Source organism: Orycteropus afer, unplaced genomic scaffold (genome assembly GCF_000298275.1).
Source record: "Orycteropus afer afer isolate SDZICR_OR568_19922 unplaced genomic scaffold, OryAfe1.0 scaffold00039, whole genome shotgun sequence".
NCBI lineage: Eukaryota > Metazoa > Chordata > Mammalia > Tubulidentata > Orycteropodidae > Orycteropus > Orycteropus afer.
In genome coordinates, this window is record NW_006921626.1 from 7,658,308 (window position 1) to 7,669,082 (window position 10,775).

At 38.2% G+C, this 10,775-nt stretch overlaps 1 protein-coding gene across 1 annotated transcript; it reads left to right on the forward strand.

Moving 5' to 3' along the window:
• Window positions 1-5,264: 5,264 nt before the first annotated feature.
• On the forward strand, window positions 5,265-9,309 carry FAM177B (family with sequence similarity 177 member B). Its single transcript, XM_007936990.1, has 4 exons — window positions 5,265-5,438; window positions 5,726-5,792; window positions 8,701-8,798; window positions 9,145-9,309. Exons 1-4 carry the CDS (start codon window positions 5,265-5,267, stop codon window positions 9,307-9,309), a joined length of 504 nt encoding a protein of 167 aa, XP_007935181.1.
• Window positions 9,310-10,775: the final 1,466 nt, after the last annotated feature.

A 10,775-nucleotide genomic window follows, 5' to 3' on the forward strand; every position in this document is an offset into this window, starting at 1 on the left:
GCTGTGTGGGAACGCAGCACTTGCTCCCCTGGAGCGTGCACCTCTGACTGGGTAGGGGCGGAGATGGGTATTGCTAATCATGTGGGTGGCAGCAGGAGCAGCTCTGGGTTTCAGGATTATCATTCATATCCATTTCACTTGGTTTCTCTTGTCTTTATTGTAGAGGATCTGGATAGTGTATCTGCCTACTTTACCATCTTGGATCTTCTCTTCACCTATGTTTAATCTATGTTCAGTGCATCTTACATTGACTACGTATTTCATTTCTAGAATTTCTGTTCAATACTTTTACAGATGATCTGTTCCATTTGCATGTTATAATATTTTGCTTCTTTTATCTTTTTGAACATATTAAACATATTCATTTTAACTTTAGCTTTGTTCTATTATTCCTAGCTCTTGGCACAAGTATTCTTCCAGTTTTGTCATTTGTTGAAACTGCCTCATGATGGTTGAGTTCTTTGTGTTGTTTGTAAATTTTTGCAATGAGTACATCCTCAGCAGAAGTTGTTTTTGTTGGAGATCCAGCATATTCTGCCTTGTTAAGCATCCCTCCAGTGTGGTTTGTGTTTGTATCAGAGAGTTCTGAGGGTCAAGCTGCCTTTAGCTCAGCTTCCCATCAGGTCCTCATTCCATTTCAGGAATATGCATTTGGGCCACATATCAGCATATGGTACTGGACTGAGATCTCAATTTTTTTCAAGTAACTATTTCTACCCATGTTACCAGCAGAGGGCAGATTACTTTGCCACTTTTGCAGGTTAATGAACAGTTTTTCTAGTTCACATTTTATAGATAAGGCAGAACTTTCTTGTCTTAGTTTTATGCAAGTAGCTTCATTTCTGTTCCCCACACTCATGGGCATGGGATCTGTGATTGGGACTCTTCTTCTTGCATGAGTGTTAAAACTCCACCCCCAAGGCCTATATCTGGTTGTGAAACCTCAGGAGACATTTCAGCTTCACATCATCCTTCTAATAGTGGATTTCCTCTCTTGTTATGATACCTAGGTATTATTGTCTTGCTTCCTTCCTTCCTTTCTCCTCCCTCCCTCCCTTTTTCTTCCTATCCTTCCTTTTTCACTTCCTCCCTCCCTCCTTTCCTTCCTTCCTTTTGTCATAGAGCAAAATGTTTGAAATTAAAATTAAAGTGATTTTATTGAGGGGGTACCGCAATTTGCAAATTGGGAATCCAGAGGATTCTGAATTAAGTGATCTAAAAAGACAGTTCAGAGAGTTTATGTAAGAAAATATAAGGGAATTCAGTAAAAATTCAGTGATTGGTTGACGTTTAGGTAACGGTTACAAAAATAGGTGACGGTATATCTAATTGGTAGGAGATTACGTATGTTTCTAAGGTGGGTTTTTTTTTTTTTTTTTTTTTTTAAGTTACAAAGTAAACATTACTTTCATTCATCTGGCCTTGAAACAATCATGAGGCCCTCCTTGTGTGACTGCAGGGACGAGATGCGTAATTCTAAAGTTTATCTTGAGTAATAAACTTTACAATTTGTTCTAAGAATTGTTTTGGACCAGGCCTCTTAGGCAAAAAGCAAAACCTTTAAGTAAACAAAATTACATTGCTTTCTGAAATTGGTGAGCAAGGAATTTTCTTAGGGTTGCAGTGGAGAGTTACAGGAATGATAGGCTGTATGCATGATGAAGAGATTAGTTTTGATTCAAAATGGACTTTTAGCCTCAGATCTTAGCATCTCCACCATCTCACATCAGGGATCCTAAGTTAATTCGGGGTGCTTTTACTCCCTTCCTTCCTTCTATTTTCTTCCTTAGTGAAGCAATGATTTAATGTAATTGTATTGTAAGGTGTAATTGTATTCAGCACTTCCTGTGTTTGAAGCAGGAAGAATTCCTCTATATCAGCTCAGTCTTCCATATTTGCTGATAAGATCTTAAAATTTGTTGAATGTTAATTAAGGCAAAAAGTGCACTTACCACATTAAAATAGAGCCTGACATATATATACTCTTAAGCAAATGATAGCTACCTGATAATAGCTAGTTTTTACTGAACACTGTTTTGGTTACATCTTGTGCCATTCTAACAGACATATATGGCTTGAACAAACAGGAGTTTATTCTCTTACAGGCTAGAAGTCTGAGTTCAAAGTGCCAGGCTCTAGGGGCTGGGTGAAAGCCTCTTGACCTTGGGCTTCAGCTCTGCCTCTTGCTCCCAGCCCACTGAAGTTGGAGGCTTTCTTCACTCAGGCAGCTGCCGAGGCTGACAAACCCAACATCGACAGGCAAAAAGTCACAGTCCTGAAATTACCAAACCACATGGAAGGCCATTGATTCAAGTCCATTAAGAGTCTCGGCAGACAACATGGAAGCTGCTGAATAATGACTCAGCTACATGCAGTATTCAAGAGTGCCAAAGGCTGCAGAACATTCCCAAAGCGTCTCCTTATATACCGAAGCAGACAACATGGGAAATAACTACATCCAGCTGTCTAGCCACTCAAAACCAGGCCCAGCCAAGTTGACACATAACCTTAACTACCACAAACACTGACTGTGTGCTGAGAATTATTCTAACTCCTTTACATGGCTTAGCTCCCTTATTCCTCATAACAATCCTCTAAGGTTGACACTATATCATATTCTTATTTTATAGATAAGGAAAGTAAGGCACAGAGATATTAAGTATTAGGATTTTAAACTTAAGCAGTCTGGCTTCAAAACTTTTCCATTTTATTGAGGTTTAATTTAAATATAATAAAATTAATTAATTTTAAATGTAGAATTTTATTACTTTTGACATTATATACAGTTGAGAACCACTGCTGTATCATGATATAGATTAAAACATGTACATCACCCCAAAAAGCTTCCTGTACCCTTTTGCAGTTTTTCTTTTCCCTCTACTCCTCCAACCTTAGCAACCACTGATCTGTTTTTTATCATTATAATTTAGCCTTTACTAGAAATTCACATAAATGGTATCATATAAATGCAGTATTTGGTGTCTGGCTTTTCACGTAGCATAATAATTTTGAGATTCATTCATAGTGTTGCAAGTATTAGTTGTCCATTACTTTCAGTTCCTGAGTAATATTTCAATAAGTGGATATACTAAATTTTGTGTATCCATCCACCAGTTTCTAGACATTTAGGCTGTAGCTAGTTTGACCATTAGTAATAAAGCTGCTATGAACATACACATATAATTTTTTTGTAAGTATACTTTTTAATTTTCTTGGATAAATATCTAGAATAGAACTTCAAGATTATATGGTAAGTGTATGTTTAACTTTATAACAAATTATCAAATTGTTTTCCTGCCACGCCCACTTCAGTGTGGTCTGCGTGACATGATCACCAGCCTGAAGCAAATGCTTAAAGAAAGCCAGCTTCCTGGAGTGAGGCAAGCTCTCCTGGGCTTTATTTCTATCTGCTTTTCCTTGATGTTGCTAATAATTATTTTGGCCATCATTATAAATAGTTATGAGGTGACTTCTCTGGTACAATATGGATCAGGAAGTTCACCTAGAGGGGGACTTGATGTGGACGAAGAGACAAAAAAGATTTCCAGGAAATACGGATATTCCATTATTTGGTACACTTAGTGAACTCCCTAAAGGAACAGAAATGTGTCTAAAGGACTCCTTCAATCAATTGGAATAGAAAGAACTTTTATTGGAATTTCTCCAACCAACACAAGAATCCCCTCAGGAATTAAAAGGACGCTCCAAAAGAAGTACCACCAAGAAAAAACCTACAAAGAAAATACCTCCAACAGTAATGACTGAATTTGGACCTGTGTATGATTTGGGGAATAGGAAATTGTGGCGACCCCCGAAAGGGAGTAAGAATATGTATAAATTACCTGCTACAACTCCAGAGCCATTGCCATTTACAGGAGTATATGATGAACAAGGTAGGCGATGGATTAATCATTTAGGAAAAAGAATAATGTGGCATAAAGCTTACTTGGAATTACTTTTTTGGATGATATGAATATGATTGGGAACAAGTAATTTTTGGTTGTAAAAAATAAGGAATGAATTTGTGCTTTGATTTGTAACCTTGCTTTGATTTTTTGCGGTTATGCCTGCTAGTTTCATGTGCACTAGATGACCTAAGATAGAGACTTGTAAGAGGAAGTAACAAGAGAATAAAAACTTAGCCTTGAAGCATAATAAACGCTGTCAGCTGCAGACAATCTCAAGAGTTGTCTGTCTTCTGTTAGCCATCGCCGACTCCCTATTCACTTTTCACTTTGATTCGAAGACCTCACTCCCTGGTCCGGCTGGTTCGGTCCGCGGCATTTTCCAAAGTGGTTATACCATTTTGCATCCTCACTAGGAATGTTTGAGAGTTCTAGTTGTTCCATGACCTTGTCAACACTGCTATTGTCAATCTTTTTAATTTTAGCCTTTCTACTGGACATATTATGATGCCCATATGATACCCTTTATGATTTCAGTTTGCATTTCCCTAATGACTAATGACATCAAGCATGTTTTCATATGTATATTTCCCATCTCTAAATCTTCTTCAATCAACTGTTTATTCAAATATTTTTTTCCATATTTTAATTGTTATTTTAACTATTGAGTTGTAATAATTCTTTATAGATCTTGGATATAAGTCCTTTACCAAAAACCAAACCTGTTGCCATCAAATCAATTCAGATTCACAGTGACGCTGTAGGACAGAGTAGAACTGTCCCAAAGGTTTCCAAGGCTTTAAATCTTTACAAAAGCAGACTGCCACATCTTTCTGCCACAGAGTGATTAGTGGGTTCAAATCATCAACCTTTCAGTTAGCAGTAAAGCACTTAACCATTGTGTTACCAGGGCTACCCGTAAGTTCTTTACTAAGTATATATTTTACAATATTTCTCCCAGTCTGGGAAAATCCTGTAATCTTAACCATCACCAATATTGCCTCTTAATATTTATTGTAATGAGTGAGAAACTTCTGCAGAGTGACTTCCTCTTCCTAATAGCAGTTGAATGTTTTGCAATTAAGGAGCAAGGGAATCCTGTTAAAATTTTTGTTTGAAAACTCAATGTTCAAATTTGCTACTAATTTCATCTCTTCTATTTTTATTACAGGACTGAGCATCTCTTTCTTGGATTTGAAGAATTTATGAGACAATAGCTGTGATTACCTTTGACTTCTTTATCTTTATCATCCACTGAGAATAACTAGACACCTCTCTGTTATATAAACATTGCCGTGGGCAACTTTTCCTAAGCTGTCTGCTTTCACTAGTTTCTTTTTTTTTTTTTTTTCCTTCCTTATGGAAAAAGACAACTTACAGCAGTTACAAGTGGAGAACAGTAGACCTTCCAAAAAGATTATTCCCAAAAGGATCATCCATTTTGTTGATAGAGACGTCATGGAAGAATATAGCACAGAGGAAGAGGAGGAGGAAGAAAAAGAGCAAGAGAGAATGAATTCAACACTTGACCTTGTAAGCTTAGAATATCAATATTAGGAAACATGGGAGCTTAGTGAGTGAGTAATTAAGCAAGGCAAGGTTTTTAGAAAGAATAGTTTGAAACTAAGTCGTGGGCCTCCCTGATTTTCTTTCTAGATCCATGTATAGTCAAGTCATAATTTGGATAATCTTCGTTTTCTCACCTATGAGAGAGAAAATGGAACACATCATAAAGTATTTTGAAATCTTTGCATGAAAGACTGCAATTACTACTCATGTTGTTAATTACTCCCAACTTGGTTTTGTTCTCTTTTATTCAGTCTAAACTTCCATGGAGGTCCTATCTATGGTTTTGGGCAGGGCGAATAGCAAGCACCTCATTTTCTAGTAAGTATTGCTAAGGTAATTATTTTCTGTCCTACATATATAACCTTCAGAGTTAGATGGGGCTTCTAATGGTTTCATCTACTCCATGGCATTCTAAAGAAGTGATGATCTGATCTTAAATCTGAACTTGGACATTCTAATGGAACAGAATCTTACATCTTCAAACAGACGCTTCTATCTTTTGCCAACACTTGTTAATAAATTCTTTCTTATGATGGGCCAAATTTTGTATTCTTTTAAAGTTGTTCCAGCTGATTCTAGTTGTCCTTATTAGCACCATACAAACCCAGTCTAGATTCCTCTTTTATAGGACAGATATTCAAGTATTTGAAGGCAATAGTCTGGTCTCCCCAAGTTGACTCTTTGTTGAATAAACTTCCCAGTTTCTTTTTAGAAACTATTGTTATATGACATAGTTCCCAGTCTCCTCATGATAGTCACCTATTATAAACATGAACTTTATTGACCACTCTTAGTGGTATAATGAATGAGTTAAGTGACTATTTATAGTGAGTAAAATACTAAATCTTATTTTGCTTGTTTTTTGCCAACTTAGAACACATTTTGCAACATCTCAAAATCTCAACATCTCATTTCCTTCTAACTTGTATATGCTTGTACATGTGATAGGGAAAATTTTACTTTTAAAATATGAGAAAATATAAAATGTAGCTCTTAGAATTTATCTTCTTTCATTCATTAAATAAACATTTCCTGAGTACCTATAATGTTTCCAGCACTCTTCTGGACCCTGGAACACAAAGACAAAAAAAAGACAAGGGTCTTTGCTTTCAAAGTTCTCAGTATTTGGTGGGAGATACAGACCAGTAAATATTCATATAATTATAACTTGTTGTCACTTGCCAGGATAGGAGAGCATAGCAACTATGGACGGGAGACTCAGGAATGCTGTGACATATGGAGAAGATATCTCAACAGAGCCACAAAAGTATGTAATGCTAAGGCCAGCTTGAGGACTGGGATATGAGAGTGATCAGAGGGTCTTTAAATTGCAATAAAAACTGATGATAGGGGCGATTTAGCCAGATGATATGAGCCTCCAAGGAATAAATATTTTTACATAAGGGGCTCTGGTAACGTAGTGCTTAAGGCACTTGACTGCGAACCAGAAGGCTGGTGGTTCAAACCCTCCAGCCACTGCTTGGAAGGAAGATTGGGCAATATACTTCTGTAGTGATACCACCTCAGAAACCCAGAGAGGGGTTGCTATGAGTTGGGTCTGACTCAACAGCACATAACAACAACAACAACAGAGGATTAATAGTTTAGAAGTTACACTGGGGACCCAGTGACTATAGACCCTGACTACAGTACCTTGGCGGAAGTAATGCAGTCTTCCAAGGAAGTCTATGCTTTAGTTAAGACAAGATTGTTTGAAGAGGTGAAATATTTGTGAGTGACGGATCCATAGGAGCTTAGGCCAGGGGAAAGGAATAAAAATATTAATATGGGGCTGAGAGAATGGAGGAGAACAGGGAGGTCACAGTGATTTACATGTTGGGCTTTGACTTAGGATGGCAGGATAGGCTGCGTGAGGAATTCAACTTCCTTCAGGGCTCCAAACAGAACTGTGGTGTAAAAGTGCTTCTGCATGAGGTTTCCAGATAGTAACTAGTGACTAGTTGCCATTGAGTTGATTCTAACTCATGGTGACCCCATGTGTGACTGTAGGGTTTTCAATGGCTGATTTTTCAGAAGTTGATCACCAGGCCTTTCCTCTAAGGTGGCTCTGGGTGGACTCAAATCTCCAACGTTTGGTTAGCAGCCAAGCATTTAGCTCTTTGTATCACCCAGGGACTCATCCAGAAGGTAGACTTAAATATACTAGGGGTCAGCACCCTCATCCCTATACAGAGAGTTTGGGTAGAGTTGGAACTCGGGCACTGGTAGTTAATTCTTTCAATTTAAAATTCTAGCAATTCATAAAGAGGCTTCCTGAGATTTATCCTAATATTTTAAATGTTTTCTACCCATGTACTAGGCACTGTGACATATACACAGAATAAAGAGCTAGAGTATTTTTGGAAACAAAATAAAGAGTATCATTTTGATATGAGCAATATCCCAACAGCTGAAGGGAATCAGGAAATCCAACAACGGTGAGGCAAAAGCCCTATGATTTTGAAGGAGACACCTTTAATAGACCACTCATTATTCATGCTAAACCTTTGCCCCTAACTATAACAATCAGTGCTGAGCCTACAGGCCACCTTGCTGCTGCGACTGACAGCAGAAAATGGAAGTCCTTAAACTGCTGAAAGTATTTACCTGGATACATGGCCGAATTTCTGGAATGAGTCTTGTGAACGCTCAGTTGTGGTTTTCGTCTGTTCTCACAGCTGATGTTCGGATGGAATGCATGGCAATGGGCAACATCTGTCCTGATTGGTCAAAACTCATGCTGTACCTGTTGTGAAGTATTTTGAAAATCTCTCATGCTTCTTCACCTGGACTCTCTCTTGATCCAGCTCATTATATTACATATGGAGATAGATTTGACAAATTCCTTTTGAGTCCTAGAATTGTTTTGAGAGTACAGAACAACTGAAATTTTCTCTCAGCTCTGAAGTTAAAAACATATATAAATAACATAAACCAGTTGTTTTCATGTCATTTCCAACTCATAGTGACACTATGTGTGTTAAAGTAGAACTGTGCTCTGAAGGTTTTTCCAATGGCTGATTTTTCAGAATTAAAGCTCCAGACCTTTATCCTAAGATGCCTCTAGGTAGACTCAAACCTCCAATCTTTTGGTTAGCAGCTGTTTGCACCACCCAGGAACTCTGCCTTGAAGTTAAGGGTAATAATAGATCACTTGCAGGCAAATTTAAACACTGCATCTCTAATTCCTCATTCGGTTTACTGAAGTGTTTGTTCTTTCCTTTAGTGTGTGAATTCCTTGGTGGAAGATTTGCTATCTTCTTTGGTCTCGATCAACCCAAATATCAGTATGTGTTAAATGAGTACTATAGAATCCAAAATAAGGTACGTGGCATCCTGATGGGGTCACCAAGAGGCCTGAGATGGGAAGGTTGGTTGCTCCAATTTTAAGGCAGTATAGTGAAGCATCCCACCTTGTAATCATGTCTCACAATTTCACTGAGCTCCTCTGGTCAGGCTGACTTATTTTTCTAATGCCCCTTACCTCAAGACACTTCTTCTTATGTGCCTTTTTTGTGCTTTCACAATGTCATTAGATGGTTCATAGAGGGAAAGTGTGAAGCTTGAGACTGCTTCAAGGAGAAGCTTCTCACAAGGGTATCTCTACAAGGAGGGACCTCAGAGGTATTTGGTTGTACAGTTAAATTTTCCTTATTTCTCTCCTTAACAGGAAAGTGACAAGGAAATTGAAAGGAATGTTGCAAAGGCCCTGTCAGCTGAGGTTCTTAATGAAAAATGTCACCTGCCCACGGGGGGCCAAAAGTATGGAACCCAACAACAGAACAGTACAGAGGGCCCCTGCAATGGAACACCTCATCCAGGAAAGGCCTGGTAGCCAGCTCGAGCCCACGATGGGCAGGAACAGGCTGATTTCTCTGGATCTCTGTTCCTGACAATTATTTACCATGGCAACAGCACCACAGGCAGCACTTCTAAGCCAGATCTGACCCCAATTTCTTTGTGATGTATTTTCAGGCATCCAGAATTATAAGTAGCAACCAGAGTAATTTTGGATTCTTTCTCAATAGGGACTTTTATTTACAAGCTCTGGACCCCAACTCCACCCTTGTTACCCCTGATACAAGTCCTGTCACTCACTGGTGGTCTGTTGGTACTGACATTTACACTTGTACAAATGCCTTAAAAAACTTGGGCCTGGGAGTTTTGTGTTGCAACTCTTTGGCTTTGTTCCAGGGTGAAGTAAGGAAGCTCTGTTCCTCAGAAAAGCCTTTGGGTACCACAAAGTCTAAGTAAACACCCTTACGAGGTTTAGCATGTGTATACTCTTACAAAGAACCAGCCTGGCTTATTTAGAGGAGCTCTGGTAGTATAGTGCCCAAGGCACTTGACTGCTAACCAGAAGGCTGGCGGTTCAAATCCACCAGCCACTCCTCAGAAGGAAGATGGGGCAATCTACTTCCGTAGTGAAACCCAAGGAGAGGTCGCTATGAGTTGGGTCTGACTTGATGGCACATAACAACAACAACATATAATAAGAACACATTGCCAATAGCTTCTTTTACAAGATCTTTTTCAAAGTCTTTAAGAATCAGATGGTTTTCCTAGCAATCAGTCTATCAATAAATCAAATTATTTAAGGTCCAGAAAAAGTATTGGGGGAAAAAAAAGATTTTCTTTTTCATTTGTCAATATATATATTTTAAAACCCTGGAAATGTCAAGCATGAAAATCATAGCTACATGTTATAGACTGTGCAGCTCAAAGATAACTGTGATACTGTGATGTTATAGCAAAAATACTTTTTTTTTTTTTTGACAGTAAGAGGGCCTAAGTCAAAGTCTCAGTTCTACCATTTAAAAGTTATGTATTTTTAAGTTTCCAAATTTCTGAGCCACTTTCTCTTTCTTTGTAAAATAGGGATGGAATTTGTTTGTTCCTCAAGGGTTATTCTTAAACAAAATGAGATAATAAATGTGAAAACTTTTTAAACTTTGAATATTTGTTCTTAACGTTTAATTAATGGCTGTACTAGACTGTTATATTGATGGCCCCCAAAGAACCAGGCCTTCTCCAATTCACTCCTTATATAGTTTCACCCACTTTGATACTAGGCTTGGCCACATGACTTTCTTTGGACAATGGGACAGTAGTAAGTGTAATGCAAGTAGAGGCTTGATAAACACTTCTACAATGGGGCTTGTCCTCTTGGAAATCTCCATGTTGTAAAGCAGCTTGGGCTAGACTTCCAAATATTGAGAGACCATGTAGAGAGAAATCCCCAAGGATAAAAGATCATGTTACACATTCTAGTCCCAGTCATGTTCTCAGCTGAATGCAACC

Coding starts and splice junctions, on each gene's coding strand:
- FAM177B (XM_007936990.1), top strand. CDS start 5,265: ATGGAAAAAGACAACTTACAGCAGTTACAAGTGGAGAACAGTAGACCT. Junction 5,439..5,725: donor TGAATTCAACACTTGACCTT/GTAAGCTTAGAA, acceptor TCTTTTATTCAG/TCTAAACTTCCATGGAGGTC. Junction 8,799..9,144: donor ACTATAGAATCCAAAATAAG/GTACGTGGCATC, acceptor TCTCCTTAACAG/GAAAGTGACAAGGAAATTGA.